The sequence below is a fragment of the Eublepharis macularius genome, chromosome 14 (assembly GCF_028583425.1).
Source record: "Eublepharis macularius isolate TG4126 chromosome 14, MPM_Emac_v1.0, whole genome shotgun sequence".
NCBI lineage: Eukaryota > Metazoa > Chordata > Lepidosauria > Squamata > Eublepharidae > Eublepharis > Eublepharis macularius.
The window spans coordinates 49,765,465-49,789,485 of record NC_072803.1 but is presented as its reverse complement, the minus strand read 5'-3'; the positions used below and the strand labels follow the sequence as shown (position 1 = coordinate 49,789,485).

The 24,021-nt window shown below is 46.0% G+C and overlaps 1 protein-coding gene and 1 pseudogene across 1 annotated transcript in view; both read right to left on the bottom strand.

The window, feature by feature from the left end:
• Positions 1 to 24,021, bottom strand: part of NIBAN2 (niban apoptosis regulator 2) — a 101,608-nt gene that overhangs the window by 28,176 nt on the left and 49,411 nt on the right. Inside the window, exon 3 of the mRNA XM_054998527.1 lies at positions 1,203 to 1,331. Coding sequence (XP_054854502.1) covers positions 1,203 to 1,331 — 129 coding nt within the window. The remainder of the gene's footprint in view (positions 1 to 1,202; positions 1,332 to 24,021) is intronic.
• Positions 17,186 to 17,708, bottom strand: LOC129342652 (ubiquitin-conjugating enzyme E2 C-like; annotated as a pseudogene).

Sequence of the window (24,021 nt, the reverse complement as noted above, 5' to 3'; positions counted from 1 at the left end):
ATAAGTGATGCCAGGGGATGTGGCATATGCAAATCAGTTATGCTAATGAAACATTTCCAGTGATGGAAAGGGGCATGGCATATGTTAATGAGTTATGCTAATGAGTTCCTCCAGCTCTTTTTCTATGAAATGACCCCTGGTCTCATGTATTTGATTGTTGGCTTTTGCAGCATATTGTGCAATAGCGCGTTCTAATAATCCTTTCAATTCATATCAGTAACGTCCAGGAGTCTGCAATTTCCTACTGACATTCCTGTACCCACCAGGGTGATAGGAACTTGTAGCTGCAGAGGACTTCCATTTAGGAGATCGAATTATCAGCCCCTTTCCTTTCAAGAAGCTTCTATTGAGTCCCTTCATTCCACTGATCATCTAGCTCAAAAGGGCTGCAACTGACAGCCGCTCTCCTGCAGACAGATAAGACACCTTCGCCAGCCTCATTGCCTATGAATCCTTTGAACTGGAGATGTCAGGAATTGAACCTGGGACACAGGGATGTCTTAACCACTAGGCAAACCTAGATGATTGCCTAGGGGGCCAGATTTTGAGGGGTTTCCAAAAAGGCAAGAGGAGCCTCTGCTAGTGGCTCAAAGGGAAGCTCAGTATTAACTGGCTTCTACAGTCTCCGTATATATTGACTCTGGTCTTCTATAGCCACCATGATGAACCATGGAGGGCTTTTGAAGAGCTTATCTATATTTACTTTTACATTGCTCTTTCTGAATGCCCAGTAAGTCATTCATTACAGACTTTTCTCTCTCTTCTCTCTTGAACAGAGGTTGCCAAAGTCATAATTTGTCTAAAATGCCAGAAAACTTTGGCCTGGCCCTGCAGGGATCATATACGCATTTAGCTACAGATTTTTTGAGCACTTGCCTTCAAAAATGGGAATGTTGACGGAAAAACCATGCAAGATGCTGCAGCCTGCCAGCGCCTTCCACTCTGCGGTGGCAGCCAGGCCAAATTACTGCACTGGAGAGTTCAAAGCAAACTTCTCCCCAAGTGCTATTCACTTACAGGAGGACCTCTTTGAGCAGCTATCACTGGAGTCCTCTTTGGAAACACAAGAGCACTCAACAAGTACTCAAGGACCATAGCCGCTGGTTTTCTGATAGACGGGCACCTCTTGGCACACAGATTCCCTCCTCACCCCACCAGGAAGCACAACATGCCCTTTGTCAAGAAGAAAGGGAGTGGCTCACCAGTTTGTTTTCATAGAGCACTAGCCCATAATTGTGTGGCACAACACTGTAGCGGTTTCTCCACTTCTTGTTTTCTTCCATGTACTGGAAAAGGTTTCCTGAGAAGATGGTGCGATCTTCCAGAGGAACCTAGTGAGAGAAAGGGGGGGGGGGAACAAGAACACTGTGAGCAAAGAGCAATACAGGTGTAGCAAGGAGAATCCAAGATGGCTTTTAGGATGCTGCACAGAATTTATCACTAAACAGGACTGTTAACATTGTTGATTAGATGAATTCAAAAGCTGTTCTGCTGGCTCGAAAATGGCAGCCTCCATTAAATGGGTAACAGCTCCCCTCTCCAACCACCTCCCCTTTAATATCTGAAGAGCTGATGCTTGGTGATAAAATGCCTTCATAGAGCCAAGCTACAAGTGATGAATGACACTTGAATGGCAAGTGAACAGACTCACATGTATTCCTCCCTGTTCACTTGCGCTCCACTTGATCACTACATGGAGCGCAAGTGAACAGGGAGGAATACACGTGAGTTTGTTCACTTGCCATTCAAGTGTCATTCGTCACTTGTAGCTTAGCCCTTAAAAGAGGCATTCCTTCTGGAACAAGGTGATGCCTCTTACAGGAGGATACCTGTTGAACATGCATCATCTAAAAAAAAAAAGTGTGGGTAGTTCTTCGAAAGCACCGATTTATTCACACACTAATGTATGCAGATGCCATCATGACAATGTTGAAACGAAACCCCTCAAGCCTCATGATTAAAATAGACGGTGACTGCTTTAAACTGAGCGACAGTAGCAGTCACCCTATAATGGCAAGGTTGCTTCCTCACCCAGCAGCAATGACCTTTACTCCAAGCAACCTTCTCAGCTCTTAAAATGGGATGACCCAAGCTCTCCTAGAAGCCATGATGGCAGTGCTTCCATGGCAAATGTACAACCTGCCCCTGAGCACCTATGAATTAACACATTTCGGCCCCTCACCATCTTCTCATTCCTTTTATGATGTATAGTATACATCAGCCTTGCAAGAAATTGTTTTTAAAAATTATTAATATAGTGGCTTGGTGGGGGAGAGTTAGAGAACCAGTTCTCCAGTCTGCAGACGCCTCCCTGCCTGAAGAAGACTGTTGCCGACAGTAATCATCCAAATGGCTATTTTAATAGCCTAAAGGCTACACTCTGAGGGCCAAGCTACAAGTGACGAATGACACTTGAACGGCAAGTGTATTTCTCCCTGTTCACTTGCCCTCCATTCAATCCACTTGCCATTCAAGTGTCATTCGTCACTTGTAGCTTGGCCCTGAGTAGCTGTGTCCCACACAGGATGGCAACAGACCCATAAAATGTATGCATAGACTTAATGCAGCGGTCAGGCTAAGCCATGGTTTGAGCATTCAAATGTGCATGGTTTTCAGCCATGTTACTTTCCATCTTTTTCTGAAGTTGGGAAGTCCAGTTTGGGCTGCAGCACAGCAACTTCTGCAAGCGCTACAACCAAACACCCCTGAAGGGTACAGCAATTTGAACCTGACATGGATGCATGGCAGGCAGAAACCATAGTATACAACCCCAGTTTGTCAGGGCTTCCAATTTTGCCAGTTAAGTATGAATACTGGTTTGCCAACCCAGATACTATGACAAATATGCCAAACCAGAGAAGCAAATGAACGAGCTGGGTATTTTACCAAATCACAGTCAAACCTCCTTGATACAGCGGCTGAATTTAGACAAAAACATTGGTTGCACTTTGGGTCAACGTTACTTGTAGCCTACTAGTATACTACATCTGATAAATCTGTAACAACCAAGGACAGATAATACTGTCCTACCTTATAGGGCTGTTGCAAGGATGAACATGCAGGCTCCCAAACACCTGAAATAGCAGTGGAAAAGAACAAGAGTCCAGTAGCACCTATAAGACTAACAGAATCAGTGGAAGGGTATGAGCTTTCGTGAGGCACAGCTCACTCCTTCAGCTGTGGCTCATTAAAGCTCATACCCTGCCACTAATTTTCCACTGCTAGAGACAGATTAACACAGCTACCTATCTCGATCTACCTGCAATAGTGTCATAATTCTAGCTACTATCAAAATATCCCATGGCAATGAATTAAGTGAAGATTGATGTAATTTGTTGTAGTTTTGCCACCCACTGATTTCAGTAGACAATATCATGAATATGATTTCATATTCAGGTTGCACTAGAATTAACTGCCTCCTGATATTTACTACAAAGCTGTTCTTTTTTTTTTTGTTAAAGCAGTCTTAGGAAATTCTGGAAGTCTCTACCCATGCCTCCCCATGAGTCAGGAGAATTCACTTCCTAGACTGGCATGTATGACTAAGGAGCATGAACAGGAGCAAACCAACCAACACTATAAAAATCACAAACATCAATCCCAAGCCACATTGTCAAAAATAGAAGTCGTCCAATGGACTCCCTTCTGTTCTTCCCAGTTCCCCTTTTCATACATGCACAAGGGGTTTTTTTTTTAGTGGGTGGGGGGTTGCCCTAAAGAAAAAAAACTGAGAAAAATGGGGGAGAGGGGAAATAAGCCAGAGGCGAAATCATCAAATATATTAGATTTACAATGCAATCCTAGTAGAAAAGAATAAGAGTCCAGTAGCACCTATAAGACTAACAAAATTTGTGGTAGGGTGGGCACTTCCATAAGCCACAGCTCACTTCTTCAGATACAGCTAGAATGTGAGTCTATCTGTCCTTATATCTTGGAGGGTGGAGTGATTACAGAAGCTGAATGATAATAGCCAGTGAATGACAATGGCAGGAGTGATTGAATAGGGTGGCTTACGCAGAAGGGTGGTGGATGTTGAGAAATCAGCCTTGGTAATGAGACAGGAAGCCTTTGTCTCGATTCAGTCCAGGTGGATGCATTGTCTTGAGCAATGCAATCCTAAACAGAGTTATACGGTTATTTTCAGAGGCCCTCTTTCAGACACCTCTGCCATCTGAAATTAGACAGACAAGTACAGGCTTTCTCAATCATGGCACCAAAGTGACAGGATTCCCAGGCCAGGGAGAGCCATTTGTTCTCCCACCAATGGATGAAGACTTCTGTTTTGCTGCTTCGTTGGGTGTTTGCTCAGTGACCCTCCTTCCTGTGTACGTCAATGTGTTTTGTTGAATTGTTTTTATATATGCATTTTAAAATTAATTTTAATGGGTTGACTGTGTGCCAGCTTGGGGACGCTGAACTGGATGGAAAGGCAGCATAAGAACATTTTAAATAATACATTCCTAGTCCACTGAAGTTGGTGGGCTTGGAAGCGTGCAACATTACTTAGGATTGGACAGTTACTTTGAAAGGCAGAAGAACATGCTGGGCCTCCTCCCAACAAAGAGCCAAGAACCAACCCAACATACTGTAATCTACATATGATAGGTTTTTTGCACATGCACACATACGTGTGCGTGTGCACGCACACACACACAGGTGCATTCTGACCTACAAGAACAGAAAAATCTGAAGCCAAGACCATTTGTGTTGGTCTTTGGTGGCTTGGTGAGTAAACCACCTCATTGCACAGCAGGGACCGAATACTTCTCCCCCATACAAAATTTAGCATGCCAGGGAAAAGGAACGATAAACCCCTTCCAGTGGCAGGCTTCTGTTCTATACGCAGAGATTTAAATGGGCAAACACTCCGGTGATGTTCCTGCAGCATGAAGTGGTCCCCAGCCCAAACACAGGTCCACTTCAAGGAGAATTATGAATTCTTCTTTCCCCTCATCCATCCCTTCTCCCCCCCCCTCATACTCTCTTACACACACACAAGAGAGAGAGAGAGAGAGAGAGAGAGAGAGAGAGCAACACTCACTCAGTAATAAGATGGCATACACAACATCTGCCCGGGCAAGGTTCAACCTTATCCATAAGGGCAGGACACCCAAGAGTGCTTAAGAAAACATGGATGTTTCTTCGCTGCAGGTACCCTGCAACACAACACAGGCAAAGGAAGAAACAGGAAGGACACCACGCATAGGTACCCTCAGCTGTTTATGCACCTCAAAATTAAAGCATCTGTCCCATGCTAGGCACATGCATACAGGCACACGCACATACGCGTGCACAACTCTAGGTGGCAACTCCAGATTAGCCTGTCAGGAAGGAGCTGCAGGGAAGACAGAAGTCAAGAGAAACACGTTCGAAGCTCAGAGCATCAATTCTCCCTTCGCTATTTGGATCCTTTGCCAGTCACAGCTAGGAGCACATTGCAGACAGCAGCGTGTATCCAGCTATCCATGGACATTTCCCCACATTCCTCTGTTTCTGACAGAGCATTCCTGGGGCCGTGGGATTCAGGCAGAGGAAAAGTCATACGGGTTGGTGGGCTGGAGCGAGGATGGACAAGGGGATGAAACCCACCCCTTGCCTCAGCAGAGCTGTGTTTGCAGAAGTGGAAAGAGGCGTGATTTCACCCCCTTGTCCTCCCCCTCAATCCACCTCCCACTTACCTACCGACATATTTCTCCATGCAGGTCCTGCAACCCTGGGAATGATCTTTTCAGGAGTCAGAAGTTGCAGGAACAGAGGGGAATGCATGAAAGCTCTCATTCCTGTGCGCAGAAGTTGCAAGATTCAGCCCCCCTGCCCAATGATGCATATATAACAGAAGCGCTGTGGGGAGGGATGTCTAAGATCACCAAATTCACAAGGGTCTTTAGGGAGATTCAAAAAACTGCAAGAGGCTTTTCTGACACAAGTTTGCCAGAGTCTAACAGTCATGGGATCACACCACCTTGTGAAAGCATCACGCATCCAGCAAAAGTCTTCAGAAATATGGGGAAAGACCAGGCTTGGCTGTTTGCAGTGGTAGGTGAAGGTTTCCCAAGGCATGAAAAAGCACAGTCTTGCTTGGGAGAGGCCTCACAAGCCAGTCCTTACAAATCAGCATGAAGCAGCAAAGGAGGGCTGTGGGGAGAGGGAGGGGGACCAAGAGGCCAGCAGGTAGGAAAATGTGGGTAAGTAGATTTTTCAAACGTTCAAATGTGGTTCAAACAGCTGCAAAAGAGTTTCCATTGTTTAGGAGATTTTCAGAACTCTTGCAACATATATATTGCTCTAAAGGGAGCTTTGCTTCCCTTTCTGAAAAAATAAAGAGGGCAGAGCCTCCACTCAACAACAAAAATATTTTAAAAAGCACAGACTTCTCTTCCATTTATCCCCAATGGAACTGGAAAACTGGGGAAGACAAAAAAGGAGAGAAATAAAAAGAGAAAGACGTCTCCTATAAAATATTCTTGGATGGAAATGCTTTTTTTTTTTTAATTTTTATTGGTGAGTATACTTTTCAAATTCAATACATACATTCCCTCAATATCTAATTAACCCTATCCCCCACCCTTTTCCTCCCCCCTCCCTATCGACTTCCAACAGCTTTCCAACCCTTACCCCCTCTTATTACTTGATAATTCCCTTAGTCTAAGCACATTCTAATTTTTTTTCCAGGTATTCTATCATATATATCAAATATCCTATCAATATAGCATGCTTCTATCAATTATACTATCAAATATTCTATCAGTATAATATACATCTATCAATTATACTATCAATATAGTATAAATCTTATACCCCTCAATATAGACCAGTATGATATAATATAATATAATATTATATTATATAACAAAAGTCTTAGTTTAAACATATTCTATTTCTTTTAAACATATATTCTATCAAATATACTATTGTCATTATAATATGTATTAACACCCCTACTGTGCACTCTGCCACCTATGTGGCACCGCACACAGCACCATACTGCACATTCATTATATAATATACAATCTAATCTACCAACATAATAGTATATATAATATGCCCCATCAGTATATTTGTTTAACTATTCCCTTATTCATATACTCTGATAAAGGTATTACTTATCATAACCTCCCTATCTTATTCTTTAAAAAATCAGTTCTAAATTTCATCCCTCTTCTGCTATATTATAATCCAAGCTTAGATTAAAATAGATATAAATTCTTAATGGTAAAGTCACTTCTCTCTTCTGTTTATAATGTCTTATTTCAAAAGTTCTCAAACTGCCACAGTTCTCCTTTCACATCCCATTTTTTTTCCAAAAATTGTTTCAGTTTCGCCCAGTCCGCCAAATACTGTCCCGGATCTAGGTCTTTAAGTTTTCTTGTCATTTTATCCATCTCTGCCATGTACAGCAATTTGTAAATCCAGTCCTCTACAGTAGGTACTTCTTGCACTTTCCATTTCTGCGCATACAGTAATCTTGCTGCAGCTGTCATATAAAATAACAATGTTCTATTTTGCACTGGAACATTCTCCATTCCCAAATTTAGTAGCAGCAGTTCTGGGTTCTTATTTATTTGGGTTTGTAACACCTATTATATCTCCCCAGTACTGCTTCGCTACTTCACAAGTCCACCACATATGGTATAATGATCCTTCGTGCTTTTTGCATTTCCAGCACTTATCTCACTTTTTAGCGTTCCCCAGCGCAATTTTCTTCGGTGTTAGGTACCATCTGTATATCATCTTGTATACATTTTCTTTAATATTCGTACACGTTGTAATCTTAATTGTATTCTTCCACAAGTGCTCCCATGCCTCCATTGCTATTTCTTTATGAAAATTTATTGCCCACTTCACCATCTGTACTTTCACTGTTTCATCCTCAGTGTACCATTTTAGAAGTATCTTATAGATCTTTGAGATTTGTTTCTTGCCTTCTTGTAGCATTACTTCTTCCAATTCTGTATTTTCCATTCTTATTCCTCCCCTTGAACAGTCCGATTTATAAAGATCCCTTATCTGTCTGTATTGAAACCAACTATAGCAAGGAGACAATTCTTCTTGTGACTTTATTCTTAATGTTGAATATTGTATTTGTGTTATCTCCTTATAAGTTAAACGTTGCTGTTCGTTCTCGACAGTTCTCGGGTCTATTACTTCATACGGGACCACCCAAGAGGGGATTTGATCTTCCAGATACATCTTATATTTCTTCCAGATTGTGAAGAGGCTTCTTCTGATATAATGATGCAGAAACAGAGAGTCCGCTTTTATTTTATCATACCATAGGTATGCATGCCATCCAAATATTTTCTTATAACCTTCCAATCAATGCCAGAAGCTTGCGATTTTTCAACGTTATCCAATCCTTTATCCATGCCAAACAGACTGCTTCATAATACAGTCTTAGGTTGGGCAGTTGCAAGCCACCTCTTTCTTTCACATCCTGTAACACTTTCATTTTAACACATGGTTTCTTGCCTGCCCCCACAAAATTTGAAATTTTTCTTTGCCATTTTTCAAATTGTTTAGAGTCTCGAATAATCGGAATCGTTTGTAACAGAAACATCACACGAGGTAGAACATTCATTTTTATTGTCGCGATTCTGCCCAGCCATGATAAATTCAACTTGTTCCACTTTATCAAATCTCTCTCTATTTGTATCCACAATTTCTCATAGTTGTTCTTAAATAAGTCTATATTTTTTACGGTTAGTTCAATTCCCAAATATTTTACTTTGTTTGTTACCTCGCAGTCCGTTAATTCCATCAGTTCTTGTTGTTTCTGTTTGGTCGGGATGGAAATGCTTTTATTCCTTCACTCAACACATGTAACATGAAAATTTTTATGGAAGACAATGTACAGCGTTAGATAATGGTAATCCCCGTATATATTGAGACCAGTAATCGCCAGGGTGGCGCCTGTGGGTGCCTCGGCACCTGCCTACGTGTTTCTTGCTTCTTTCTCAAAGCATCCCTTCCTCCAAGCAAACAGCCAACCCTGGCTTTCTTCAGCATCACTGGAGCAAGAACTGCTTCAGAAGGCATCGCCTTTGTGTCTGTGGGGAGCACAGGCTTGGAGACGGTTGCCTCCAGCATAAGAGAATGCTTGCCCTGGAACCAGCTGCCATTATGATTCCCTCCAGCCCTCAAGGCAGCCAATTTGTGTGGGTACCCACTACCTCAGGGGGTCTCCAGCTTTGCTAAACCTGTGGACATTTTTTTAAAAAAACTGAACACCGCATAGTGGATGCAACAGCCAAATGGCTGCCATGAGGACTGAAGCCAGCCAAAAACCGTTGAGAGAGTCTAAGCAATGTGTCATCTTCTAATGGAGACAGTTGCTTCCCAGTAAGTCTTCCTGTAGCCCCAAAGGTGAGGCCGCCTGAAGCATATCCTGCTCCAGTGAGGCGGGGAAAAGCCAGGATTCCTTAAAATAAAGGGCCAAGAGATATTTTGGATAAGATGACATCCGAGGGCACCATGGGACCAGCAGAAGCCACAGTGGGAGGGAACCACTGCGTTACCCTCTCCCAAAACTTCCACAGACTCAACAAGTGTGGCACTACAACTTCAGATTGAGTTCAACTGCTCTCTTGCAAAATTGCTCTGATAGAGGAGATACTTTTCTTAACTTTGCTATTTTATTTAAAGAATATTTGGTCTAGATAGAAGACCTTGCTTGAGGGCATACTAGCCAACTAGGCATAGCTGCTAATCAATTTCCTGACTGGGCAGCCTCCTGCATCTGTATGTTCATATTTATATTTTAAATGCATATCCTGCAATCGGACTGATGTACTCCAGTGCAAGAACAGAAACTGAGGTCAGAGACCTGGTGGGTTGTGTGCATCCTCTGCCCCTGTGAACCTCTTCAGATAAACTGGCCTACTCTCTACCTCCCTTGCATAAAAGGAGTTCTGTGCTTTCCCAGATACTTACGGAACATGCTGCAATGAAACAGATGCCCATAGAGCAGGGGCGGCCAAGCTTGCTTAATGTAAGAGCCACATAGAGTAAACATCAGATGTTTGAGAGCCACAAGACATGATGCATTGAAGTGACTTCAGATGAGGAGGGAGATTTGGGGGGAGTGACCTGAAAGTGACGTCACAGAAAGGGGTGGGGTTTTGGTGCAATATGCTGGAAGTGACATGATTGGAAGGGGTGGAGCTTGGGAAGAGCCATCACCTGACCTTTGACTTGGAAGTGACATCACAAAAGTGACATCACCTCCTTGCTAGGCTTCATCCCTAAAGTCCCCAGATATTTTCTGAGTCAGACCTGGCAACCTCAACAATTTTATTGAAAATATGACAGACATGGAAAGAAAGAAGGAAGGAAGGAAAAACGGAAAAGGGAGGAAAGACATGGAAAGAAGGAAAGGGAGGGAAAGACATGGAAAGAAAGGAGGAAAGGGAGGGAAATAAACTAGACTAAAATAAAATATATGGCCACAGCGATACTCAGAGATCTCCAGGAGCCACACAATATGTTTAGAAGAGCCACGTGTGGCTCCCAAGCCACAGTTTGGCCACCCCTGCCCTAGAGGGTAAACGAAGTAGACAAACATGGGGGAAAGGACTGTCAACAGCTGCTAGCCACAACAACTCGGCAGAACCTCCAGGAGAAATCAATGCAGCACACCAGATATTGGAGGTGCAGCACTGGGTGAGGGCTTCTCCCAGCCCGGCTTGTGAGCTGGCTAAGGGCATCAGGTCAGACACTTCAGGGAAAAGGAAACTGAAGCTGAACTTTTGGCATAATTCAGCCAAGCTCAACTGGAGAGGTGAAGACGGTAAGAAAAATGAACTTTCCTCGTTTTCACATAACTCTGGGCCAGAGACCACAATTCTTAGAAAACTCTTTGCCCTGCCATGTGAAATAAATACATGTGTGAAGGATTCAACCTCACTTCATCTCAAGTTGCCCCTCAGTTACTCTGTACCAGCAATAACTAAATTGTATATTGGCAGGTGACTAGTGAGGTATGCACACTCTCTCTTTCAGCCCACCACATTTTCTCAAGTTACATCTCCCATGCAGGAGGCTATGGAATGGCTTCCAAAATGAACACTTCTCTCTGCTCCTTAAGCTAAGCAAGATCCCTTCTACATTCTGATGCAGTTGCGCCAAATGCAGAGACATTTGTCAGCTGAGACATAGGACCACTCTATAAACCGACCAACAAAGAGCTCCAGGACGTGGAAGGTGTGCAAAATTTAGCACTACCAGCTAGTAAGGACTTAGTGTTTTCTTTAGCCTGTACGCCCAGTACCAAGTAATGTGTTGTGATAAACTTACCAAATCTGCAAAATGAACTATATAATAATAACAATAAAGGAAGAATATAATCAATTCAGAAGTGTTGTTTGTAATTAATCACATTTTCTTTAGCCTGTATGTTCAGCACAGCTGTATTGGAGTACCAAAGGAATGAAATGCAAATCTGCTCTAAAAAAGCTGTCGGCATTTCCCTTCCATGTTTGTTGTGGTCTTATGCGCCAATTGAAAGCACATGACATACTATGATGATGCACAACCTGTATGGTCCTATGCATTAGAGGAGCATTGCCCTTTATAATCCTGCTTTTGCACGTCCCTCTGGTGACTCAGTGAGCAGACAGATTTCCAAGAATCTCTACCTGCGACACCAAGATCCAATTCAATCAGGCAACCCTGACGGTAGGAATCAATGCACACTGGTTTGCACCACGGCACAGTCTGGAAAATGCACTAGAGGCCCATGTGCTGCCAGCTCCCGATCATCCAACTGCCAAGGGTGTCACAGGCATGCAAGCACTTGGGGATCCCTCTGGATCAAAGGCTCAAAGGAACACTATGCATTATTACACAGACTGTCTGCATCTAGGCGTCGCTTGCCTCTCAGCAGACAGACACAACTGCAATTAAGCTCTTAGGGTGTTTACACTGAGGAAGGACTGAAGATCAGCTGGAAATAAACATGGCTTTTAAAAAAAAAATGGGATGAATTGGCCAACAATGCAAACAGAGAGGAACTGTTCAGCAGCTTCAGGCTTTCATTTAGCCTGGCAAGATGAAGACTACAAGCTGCTATTCCTGCAGGAGTATTTCAAGCACATTTTGACACACAATCTATCCTTGCAAGCCAATAAGAAAGAACTGCCTATCTGCCTGAACACACCTATGCTAATAATCCGGTGCATATTAGTAAACTACGAGCCCCGTGGCACAGAGTGGTAAGCTGCAGTACTGCAGTCCAAGCTCTGCTCACGACCTGAGTTCGATCCCGGCAGAAGCCGGGTTCAGGTAGCCGGCTCAAGGTTGACTCAGCCTTCCATCCTTCTGAGGTCGGTAAAATGAGTACCCAGTTTCCTGGGGGTAAAGTGTAGATGACTGGAGAAGGCAATGGCAAACCACCCCGTAACAAAAAGTCTGCCAAGAAAACGTCATGATGCGATGTCCCCCCATGGGTCAGTAATGACTCGGTGCCAGCACAGGAGATTATCTTTACCTTTTACCTTTATTAGTAAACTAAATGAGAGGACCAGACTCTTTTTAACCTTTCTGGTCGCCTGGAGGCAGCTGCCACACACCACATGTAATCTAGCTACCTACCAAGATTGTCCTTTAGCTGAGCTTGCATGAGCATCATTGGTTTTTAGGGATTACTCAGTAAAGTTTGCCTTACTCCTGTACAAGTCTCTCACAATTAAAATATAAATGCAGGAGAACCACATGAAACTATGGCTGATTCCGCACATGTTGGATAATGCACTTTCAATGCACTTCATCAATCGTTTGAGGTGGATTTTTGTTCCGCACACACAAAAAAACATTCCAAATGATCTATAAAGAGGATTCGAATTATCCAACATGTGCGGAATCACTCTGTGTCTTTTTCCGGCAATATCCCAGAGTTCTCCGGGCTGTACATATACAGTGCATGTAGCAATGCTCTCTGTAACATACAGCATCCATCTTGGGAAGGTGAAGTGTGTATTCTACTGAAGGTTCACGCGTACCTCAAAAGGTCAGGAGCTAGAAGAGTGGCCCCAGAAGCACAGAAAAGTAACCAAGGGTGATTTATGTATAACAGCTTTCATGAAGGAAGAAAAAAATCAAGTTCCTAGTAGCCCTGATTACAGATATTGGCTGCTGAGCTTTGTATCAGGCCTTATCCTCATGTTTTCAAGCCTCTCCCACCCCTGGGGGTGAGGAGACAGAAGCGGGTTATAATTCATGCTGAGATGCAACAGTCAGTCTCCATTAAGAGGGTGCAATTACAGTACAACTCTACATGAGGCGTGACCTAGTGTCCCAATTATGCCCCATGCAGAAATGGAGTAGGAATACTCGCCCTGCAAGATAGACAAATGGATATAGGTGTCAGGGCTTGCCGCGGCTGCCACTGGGCGTGGCACTGGGCGGTGTGCTCCTGACGTCACAGGGGGGCCAGGGACTCTGCAGGACCCTGCTCTGTGGAAGGAGGGGCGGTATACCTCACCCAGACTCCCTCTCAGTCCACTCGCTGGCCTGCTCAACCTGGCCTGCTTACCCTCTGCGTCCTCCTTCATCTCCTCCTTCCAGAACTCTCCTCCAAGCCTCCACCCTTGCATCCTACTGCTCTCACTCCACATCATCACTCCTCGCTCACACCCACCACCTCAGAGCTCTTCCTAGCCACCTTATATAGGGCTTCCTTTCCCCGCCCCGCCCTCCTTCTAGGCTTGTGCCCTCTCCTGACTTGGCCCAGCTGTGCCTTCCCTCAGGTGTTTCCCTCCTACCACTAATCCCTTCTTGGTTTCCTTGCCTTGCTGGCAGGGTGGGATTGAATGCGAGCCATCCCCAGCTGAGGTCTCCTTGGCCTTGCTCACGAGGAGCTGCCCCAGCCGGCTTCTGTGCTGCTGAGCCTGCCTGGCCTTGCTCACGAGGAGCTGCCCCAGCCGGCTTCTGTGCTGCTGAGCCTGCCTGGCCTTTCTCACGAGGAGCTGCCCTGGCCAGCTTCTGTGCTGCCTGTTTATTGATGCCGGGCGGGGCTACCCATCTCCTCCCCCAGAACGCCTGTGGCAGCTCCACCTAGAGGGGTTTGGCTCCTAGCACCTCCTGAGCCAGACTGCTGTCCTCTAGCCAGGGTGTGGCTCTGGGCTGTAGTGGCTGCTTCTCCTCCTTGGAAGGTAAGGGCTCTGTTTGGGCTGTTGCTGTGTCCCTATTCCCCTTGCCTTGGCCCTTTTCCTCTAGCCTGCTTAGCCCCCTCTCTTCCCCATGGGGGGTGGGACTAGTTGGCTTCTCCCTGCTCCCTCCAGCCTTCTGAGGCTTTGGCCTTTTGCCCCTTCCCCCTGGAGTAGGCAGGTTCTGGCTCTGTTTGCCAGACAGAGCGGTTGAACTGCTGTCTCCCGGCTGCCCCCTGCCGCTGTCTGTCAGCAAGTCCGGGGGCTGGGCTGCTGACCCCGGACAATAGGCAGGGCTTTTTTTCAGCTGGAATGCGGTGGAACAGAGTTCCAGCACCTCTTGAAAATGGTCACATGGCTGGTGGCCCCGCCCCCTGATCTCCAGGCAAAGGGGAGTTTAGATGGCCCTCTGCGCTGCTCAGCGGTGCAGAGGGCAATCTACACTCCCCTCTGTCTGGAGATCAGGGCGCGGGGCCACCAGCCATGTGACCATTTTCTCCGAGGGCAACCCACTGAGTTCTGCCACCTCTTTTCCCAGAAAAAACGCCCTGGATATAGGGAAGGACAAGGTAGGAGATCATGCAGACACAGAAGGCAGACTTAGCCAAGGGGCTTAAAAGGAATTTTACTTGATTCATTTCTTGGGGAACACCGGCAGTTCCCAGGAACTGCTGACAGTTAACACTTGACTCAGAGAGATCTGGCCCGCCAAATCAGTGTGCTGCACCCACCCACAGTTTATGACAGCACTTGAGAACAGAGACATCCCCTGATCTTCTGGAACTGACAAGGGGAGAGCAGGTACAAGCGAGCAGTTTAGCCCCCGATTTATGGCTCCTCTCAGTGATTCCCCAAAGCGCCGAGAGGCAAACCCTTGGGGCAGCTTGATAGAGAGCAATTAATTCCAAGTATTTTTCCCATCTCCTCAGTATCTATAGAAGTGTTCAATTAACAAGGTTCCCACCTTCTACCTCCAAGCTACATTCCAAAAATTCAGATTCACAGATGTCTGTCTGTCTGTCTGTCTGTCTGTCTGTCTGTCTGTCTCTCTCTCTCTCTCACACACACACACACACACACACACACAGTTTGAAGAAGCATTCAAGGTTTGCCACTTCTGTGGTTAGAAACAGAGATGGGCATGAACCGCATTACGAACTTCAAAAACCCACGAAAATGGCGATCACGATCCGGTGGTTTGTGATTGTCCACGATTTGGAAGCAGAATAGGACAGAAGTGTAATGAATAAACAGTTCAATAATCCTGCATCCTACCTACACATTGCTGTGGCAAGAGAAAGAGAGAATTCTTTCTAAAAAGCTGCTGTAAGAACATTTCCATTCCTCCAATTTTAAGGCATGGAAACTCAGGACAACTTAACATGCCCTTGACTTTCACCAACCCACTCTTCTGTAAGTCTCTCCAGTTGCCCCAAGATACCTGAAAGGGTACCCTAATCTGTGTCTCATCAGACCTGTCTGGCATCATGGGAGGAGCCTTTCCCACACCTCTGAAATGTATCTATCACCATCGCTTCTGTCTCATGAACAAGGGATTGGTTCCAAATCTTTCTCCTCAAATATCCCAGTTGAGCATTCAAGGTAGGGGAGTAGGGTTTTCCCCCGCTAGCAGAACATGCCCTTGACTCAATTCCCAGGAGAACGCCACAAGTCACCTCAGGATAACTCTATCCCCCTCCCTCTCACCATTGTCCCAGAGGCTGTGTTTATACTACCACCATAACCTCTCTGATTCTCATAGCAGACATGACAGCTCAGGTTCATTCCACCCTCTCCCTTCTTCTGAATGCTATTTGGAGAAGCCTCTCTGTAAAATAAACTTGAGGATACTTCAACATACAATGGCCCATTAAAACGGAGACCTTCTGCCAGGCTGCAGTGAGGGAGGAAAAGAGAGCACACACCAAAAGCAGCCCACAAGAAAAACAGGGACTCCCCAGCTGGAGTGTCACTAAGGAGACCAGGTTCAAATGTTGACTGGGCCATAAAGATCACCTGGCGTCCTTGGACCACTGACCCTCAGCAAACATCAGTCACCTGCCACGGATGGATGCCAATAATGCTGCTAATCTAATGTTCTTCAATGTGGATGAGTCCAGTGGTCCACCTGACAACAAAAACAACAACAACAAGCAAAAGACGGTGTTACCTGGAACAGTGTACATATTGCACTGACACCTGGCTCAGGTCTCTGACGGAAACTTGTATCAGCTCAGCAAGGCCAATCAATGATAACATGTGATCTTTATTTATTATTGATTGTGTTGTGTGTAATTTGAATATAACAACAACAGCAACAGCACTTATATGTTGCACTTCTAGACAAATTAGTGCCCCACCCAGAGTGGTGAACAAGTTAGTATTATTATCCCCACAATACAGCTGGGGAGCTGGGGCTGAGAGGCTTACCCAAGGCCGCCTACTGAGCTCATGGCAGGAGTGGGATTCGAACCAGCAGAGTGCTGATTTGCAGCCAAACAGCTTAGCCACTGTGCTACAGCAGCTGTAATCCAGTATTCAACCAGCTACTCTAGACAGTCAACAACAGGGCACAGCAGACAAGGCCTTCCCCTGATGTTGCCTCCTGGCACTGGTATACAGGTTCTGAATGCGAACCTTTCCTGTAGAAACCAAGGCTTGTGGCCACTGAGAGACCCCCATGCATCTGTCTAATCCCCTTTTAAAGCCGTGTATGCCCAGAGCCATCATTGCATCTTCTAGCAGTGAATTCCACATTTTAATCACTTTTGTATAAAGAAATATTCACTTTTGTCCATCTGGAATCTACTGCTCATCAGCTTTACAGAATGCTCTTGAAGTCTAATATTTTGGGAGAGGGAGAGAAAGTTCTCTGCCCACTCGTTTGACCCTGTGCATAATTTTATAAACCTTTATTTATTTATACATTAAATGGCGGGTCTCAACGCCAAATAAATTTAAAAGCAACCTATAATACTAAGTGGCATTTGTAAGAACGTACAAGGAAAGAAGGAGAAAACAGCCACCACCAGGGTGGAGACGGGTCAGGGGTCCTGGCTTTTCGCATGCTTTGCATAGGATTCATGGAGATGTTTCTTGTAGGCTGCTTGGTTCTTCCACAGCTCTGATGCATCTGTTCAAGGGACTCTCAATGTTGGGTTCCCCCAGCAGGCTCTGGATGGACAGCAGGATGGTCCGGACATCGTAGAGCGCTGACCACTGGTCCTTCAAGATATCCAGGCAGATATTCCCTTGCAGATCCGCATTGGGATGGTAGCAGGGGGTGAGGAACTTGACGGTGGGAGCATTGTAGGGGTACCCGCTGGGGAACTCCAAAGAGTTTGTAGCACAGGTCTTCATACACCGTCCCAGGGGCCCCGTCGACGGTCCCGATCCACTTGAAGAGGTTGTCCGATTCAGGGAAGTCCGAGATGCCACGGTCGCCGGAGACCATCAGCGTCATGAGCTCCTTCTGCAGCCTGCTGCAGACGGACCCGCAGGCGGTGCCTGCTCTGGGCTCGGCGGCCTTGTGCGGGCGGCGGTGGGGTTGGCGTTCTGCAAGGCCATGGCTGCCTCCTTCCTGCCTCTATAAACCTTTATCATGTCCCCCTTCAGTCATCTGTTTTCTAAACCAGAAAGCTTCAGACTCCTCAGCCTTTCCTCCTAGGAAGGGTGTTCCAACCCCTTAATCACCTCGGTTGCCCGTCTGTACATTTTCTAGCTCTGCAATGCCTTTTTTGAGATGGCCAGATGCAAGGGTCTCATCAAATGCATGCCCCAAATCTGTTTATTCTGTGCACATAAATGAAGTTGCTTTGTCTGGAGTGCTGTGTTCATGCTGTAGTTTTCCCACTTGTGGGGCATTTAATGATAGCGTTGTATACTTAGTGGGCAGTCACGGATTAAAAGTTAAAAACCACCAATTTATATAGTGCTTTAGATTAAACACACTGGGGTGAATCCAACCAGCTTTTCTGGCAAAAAAGAGTGTAAAGGCCCCACTGAGCACCCAAAAAGGTTGTTCTGGGGCTCCTGAGGATGCCCTTCCGCAGCTGTTCGGTTCTGTTTAAAAATATTTTCGCCAATGATGCAGTCTAGACAATTGGGGATCACTCAGCCAACATAATGACACGAGGATGCCATGTAACACCTCCTTTTACATGTTCAGGGTACAGGTAATTCAGACTGTCGGGTCATTCCCACAGCTTCTCTTTCACACAGACATATATGTGATTTGGGCCCTGAATTTTTCAGGTTACTGATCCTTGGGAACAAAATTGGAAGGAATGCATGTCCACACAACATGAACACATATGTTGCTAAGCAACATGTGAACTGCCCCAACTAGATAAAGTTGCATAACATTGTCATGACGCTGCGTCAGTGGTAGTAACATTTCTTGCCCACGCTCTGAATGGGCAAATATTAGCTGAATTTACCAAAATGAATTGCAGAGCTCAATTCTCAGCCCAGAAGCAAATCTCTTGGCCTTCCTTGCTTCTTTCTCCTCCAGCCATGTTTGCAACTGAATGTTCAAGTTTCCATCTCCAAGCTTTGCTTCATTTTCAAATTTACTTTCTCTTATCCTGAAAGGGGAGTGGGTTTGAGCCAAATCTCTAATTTTGAGCCAGCAAAGAATCGAAACCCAAACAGACACACCTTGTCTACCCCCGAGGCATGCCAACTAACAAGCTGAGAAAACAGCGACACCCTAGCCAATTTGAGATTGCTTAGAATTTGAGTTGGCCATCAGCCAAGAGGAGTGGGCATGGCCTTGGTAACTGTATCCAAGCACCGACAAACACTCAGTAGGGTGTCGGCTGGCACTAGGTAAAGGCCAGAACATACCACCACCTCCTCCTCACTTCTTCCAGAATAGTTCAAGAACACCAACTGAGCAATGGCCTCATTTTTTAAAAGCCACTCAGTTTTTTTCATACTAAGTTAGAGCTAAACTACAAGAGACAAATTACACGAGGACATGCACGTGAAGGGAGTCATGGGAAGCTGAATTTTAAAACAGATCAGAAGGCTCTGTCAATTTCCTCTTTCTACAGAGCCAGCATAGATCTCAGAGGGTTTGTTAATTTCCTCTTTGCCTCCCAAAGGCTCTGTCAGTTTCAACTCCCCTTCTAGGAGGCGAAAATGAAACAAACAAACCCTCTGAGGAAGGATCTTTGCTGCTCTGTAGAGAGGGGAAATTGACAGAGCCTTCCAACCTGTCTTTTAAAACTCAGCTTCCCGGCTAACACTGTGACTTCCTTCACATGACTGTCCTTGTGTAATTCATCTCTTACGGCCAAGCTACACATGACGAATGACACTTGAACAGCAAGTATATTTCTCCCTGTTCACTTGCCCTCCGCTCAATCCACTTGCTGCTCAAGTGTCATTCGTCATGTGTAGCTTGGCCCTTAGTTTAGGAGACTCACCAGCACAACCAATGATAGCTCAAGGCCAAAGCTGAAAGCCACAGCATGGTCCTAACAAAGGGGCACTTCCCTACAGAGTTGCAAATTATGGCCAATCTGGGACTCTAAAGAGTGACACGCACAGGCTGAACTCACAGGTGCGAGCTGCCATTTATTTATTTGGAAAAATTATATGCCCTCTCTCCTGAGAGCTGCTCAAGGTAGCTTACAACAAACAATAAACGAGAATAATTAAAACACAAAACAAAGCCATTCAACACAGGATGGTAGGGGTGTGCAAGCCAAAAATTTTCGGCTATAGCCGAAAGTAGAAAGCCGAAAGAAGATTCTCTATCGTTAAAGCCGAAAGCCGAAACAAGAATCTCTTTCGGCTTTCGGCTTTCGGGATTCTTTCGGCATTATTTCGGCATTCTTTCGGCTTTTTTCTAAGGGAAAATGCCTCCGTCTTCCAGGACGCCTGGAGGAGGCATTTTCCCACCGAATAAGCCCAAAATTGGTGGGGACCTTCCTCTAACCCTTCTCTAACAACCACCCAAGTTTCAGACAGATTGGACTTTGGGGGGCCATGTTATGGCCCCCCAAAGCAGGTCCCCCCATCCTCCCATAAGAAAGCGAAGGAGCAGCATATTGTTAGCATGCTGCTGCTAATCTTTCTTCATTATTTCCTATGGGGAAAAAATGAAGAGGCAGGCTTCCTTTGCCAGGGGTGGCATTATTTCGGCATTCTTTCGGCTTTTTTCTAAGGGAAAATGCCTCCGTCTTCCAGGACGCCTGGAGGAGGCATTTTCCCACCGAATAAGCCCAAAATTGGTGGGGACCTTCCTCTAACCCTTCTCTAACAACCACCCAAGTTTCAGACATATTGGACTTTGGGGGGGGCCATGTTATGGCCCCCCAAAGCAGGTCCCCCCATCCTCCCATAAGAAAGCGAAGGAGCAGCATATTGTTAGCATGCTGCTGCTAATCTTTCTTCATTATTTCCTATGGGGAAAAAATGAAGAGGCAGGCTTCCTTTGCCAGGGGTGGCATTTTGCATGCAAAATGCCCCCTTACCCTCAGGGGCCCTTCTCCCACCCCTCCTCCCACCCCCCACCAAGGCTCAGCCTGCTCCCACTTGGGGGGGCCATTTCATGGCCTCCCCAAGTAGGTGCTCTAATCTCTACCACTGACAGCTGGGGGAGGCTTGTGTTGCCAGGGGTGGCATTTTGCATGCAAAATGCCCCCCAACCCTCTGGGGCCCTTCTCCTACCCCTCCTCCCACCCCCCACCAAGGCTCAGCCTGCTCCCACTTGGGGGGGGGCATTTCATGGCCTCCCCAAGTAGGTGCTCTGCTCTCATCTCTACCACTGACAGCTGGGAGAGGCTTGTCTTGCCAGGGGTGGCATTTTGCATGCAAAATGCCCCCCAGCCCTCTGGGGCCCTTCTCCCACCCTTCCTCCCACCCCCCACCAAGGCTCAGACTGCTCCCACTTGGGGGGGCCATTTCATGGCCTCCCCAAGTAGGTCCTCTCAGCCCCTAAAGTCCACCCCTTACAGCCCCACACAAACCCAATTCCCCCCCAGCTGCCACACACAGACCCAAATCCCCACATTAGCCCCTCACAGACCCAAATCCACCCCCACCTGCCCCACACCCATAACCCCAGGAACAGGCTGGCAAAGGCCAGCCCTCTCCCTTTGTTCCCTATGCTGGGAACTTCTAAACTCTCTTTCCCTGGGCAATTCTGCACAGCCCAGGGGTGCCACAATGGTGGGCACACTTCTGAGTGCCAGCTGGTCCCTGTGAAAGAGCACCTGAACCACAGACACCCTCCCTCAAATTCCCCCACCACCTACAGAGATGGCTGGCCAGCCAGCCCCATTGTTCCCTATGATGGGAACCAACTGCACAACAAAGAATAAAACAAGAACAACACAAAATAAAGTTTTAAAAAAATTATTTTCTCCCTTCCAAAGTACAAGTAGGCAAAGCATTATGACACATTACACCAGCAGTCCCCCACACAGAAAAATTAAAACAAAACTCACTTAACATCAGAGAATCACAAAACACGATTCCTGTCAAAAACACTTTATTTCTTGAACAGCTTTAGGTTACACAGCAGGGGGGAACACCAAAGGGCATGGCAGCACTATCTTACACAAAAATAACACAACTCACTTAACATCAGAGAATCACAAAAGCACAATTCCTGTCAAAAACACTTTATTTCTTGAACAGCTTTAGGCTACACAGCAGGGGGGGGACACCAAAGGGCATGGAAGCAGTATCTTACACAAAAATAACACAACTCACTTCACATTAAAGAATCACCCCAAAAAATTGCTGTCAAAAGCACTTTATTTCTGTAACTGCTTTAGGTTACACAGTAGGAAGGCACCACAGAGCAGGAAAGCAGTGTACTACACAAAAATAACACAACTCACTTCACATCAGAGAATCACACAAACACAATTGCTGTCAAAAACGGTGAAGTGGGTTGTATCATTTTTTGTAGTACATTGCTATCATGCCCTGTTGTGCCCTCCTACTGTGTAACCTAAAGCTGTTCAAGAAATAAAGTGTTTTTGCCAGGAATTGTGTTTTTGTGATTCTCTGATGTTAAGTGAGTTGTGTTATTTTTGTGTAAGATAGTGCTGCCATGCCCTTTGGTGTTCCCCCCTGCTGTGTAACCTAAAGCTGTTCAAGAAATAAAGTGTTTTTGCCAGGAATTGTGTTTTTGTGATTCTCTGATGTTAAGTGAGTTGTGTTATTTTTGTGTAAGATAGTGCTGCCATGCTCTTTGGTGTTCCCCCCTGCTGTGTAACCTAAAGCTGTTCAAGAAATAAAGTGTTTTTGACAGGAATCATGCTTTGTGATTCTCTGATGTTAAGTGAGTTGTGTTATTTTTCTGTGTGGGGGACTGCTGGTGTAATGTGTCATAATGCTTTGCCTACTTGTACTTTGGAAGGGAGAAAAAAAATTTAAAACTTTATTTTGTGTTGTTCTTGTTTTATTCTTTGTTGTGCAGTTGGTTCCCATCATAGGGAACAATGGGGCTGGCTGGCCAGCCATCTCTGTAGGTGGTGGGGGAATTTGAGGGAGGGTGTCTGTGGTTCAGGTGCTCTTTCACAGGGACCAGCTGGCACTCAGAAGTGTGCCCACCATTGTGGCACCCCTGGGCTGTGCAGAATTGCCCAGGGAAAGAGAGTTTAGAAGTTCCCAGCATAGGGAACAAAGGGAGAGGGCTGGCCTTTGCCAGCCTGTTCCTGGGGTTATGGGTGTGGGGCAGGTGGGGGTGGATTTGGGTCTGTGAGGGGCTAATGTGGGGATTTGGGTCTGTGTGTGGCAGCTGGGGGGGAATTGGGTTTGTGTGGGGCTGTAAGGGGTGGACTTTAGGGGCTGAGAGGACCTACTTGGGGAGACCATGAAATGGCCCCCCCAAGTGGGAGCAGGCTGAGCCTGGGTGGGGGGTGGGGGGAAGGGTGGGAGAAGGGCCCCTGAGGGTGAGGGGGCATTTTGCATGCAAAATGCCACCCCTGGCAAAGGAAGCCTGCTTCTTCATTTTTTCCCCATAGGAAATAATGAAGAAGATTAGCAGCAGCATGCTAACAATATGCTGCTCCTTCGCTTTCTTACGGGAGGATGGGGGGACCTGCTTTGGGGGGCCATAACATGGCCCCCCAAAGTCCAATCTGTCTGAAACGTGGGTGGTTGTTAGAGAAGGGTTAGAGGAAGGTCCCCACCAATTTTGGGCTTATTCGGTGGGAAAATGCCTCCCCCAGACGTCCGGGAAAACGGAGGCATTTTCCCATTGAAAAGCCGAAAGAAAGCCGAAAGAATCCCGAAACGTTTCGGCTTTTTTCTTTCGGCTACCCGAAACGTTTCGGCATTCCCCGAAACGTTTCGGCATTCCCCGAAAGAAGCCGAAACACTTTTGTTTCGGCATTCTTTCGGCATTCTGAATGCCGAAATGCACATCCCTACAGGATGGCATAAAACAATGTGGATAGCACAGTCTTTGGGGCCCAAAGGAGATCATAAGACAACTAAGAGATAAAACTCGTTAGTTAAAAAGCCTTGGTTAAAGGGAACATTTTGGCCTGCTGCCTAAAAAATAGTAAGGTAAGTGCCAGGCAAGCCTTAAGGAGGAAAGCATTCAAGGTGAGGAGCCATCATTGAAAAACCACCCACCTGGTGGGTGATTGCCATTTCTAGATTGGGAAATTCTTGGTGATTTTTAAGATGGAGCCTGGAGAGGACGGGGTTTGAGGAAGGGCCTCCGTGGGGTATAATGCCATAAAGTCCACCCTCTGAAACAGCTGTTTTCTCCAGGGAAACTGATCTTTGCCATCTGGAGATCAGCTGTAATTCCAGGAGATCTCCAGCCACCCTCTGGAGACTGGCAACCCTACCTGCCAAGGGGATAATAGTAGTTTCTTCTTGCTCCTGACTAGCAAGTCCTCAG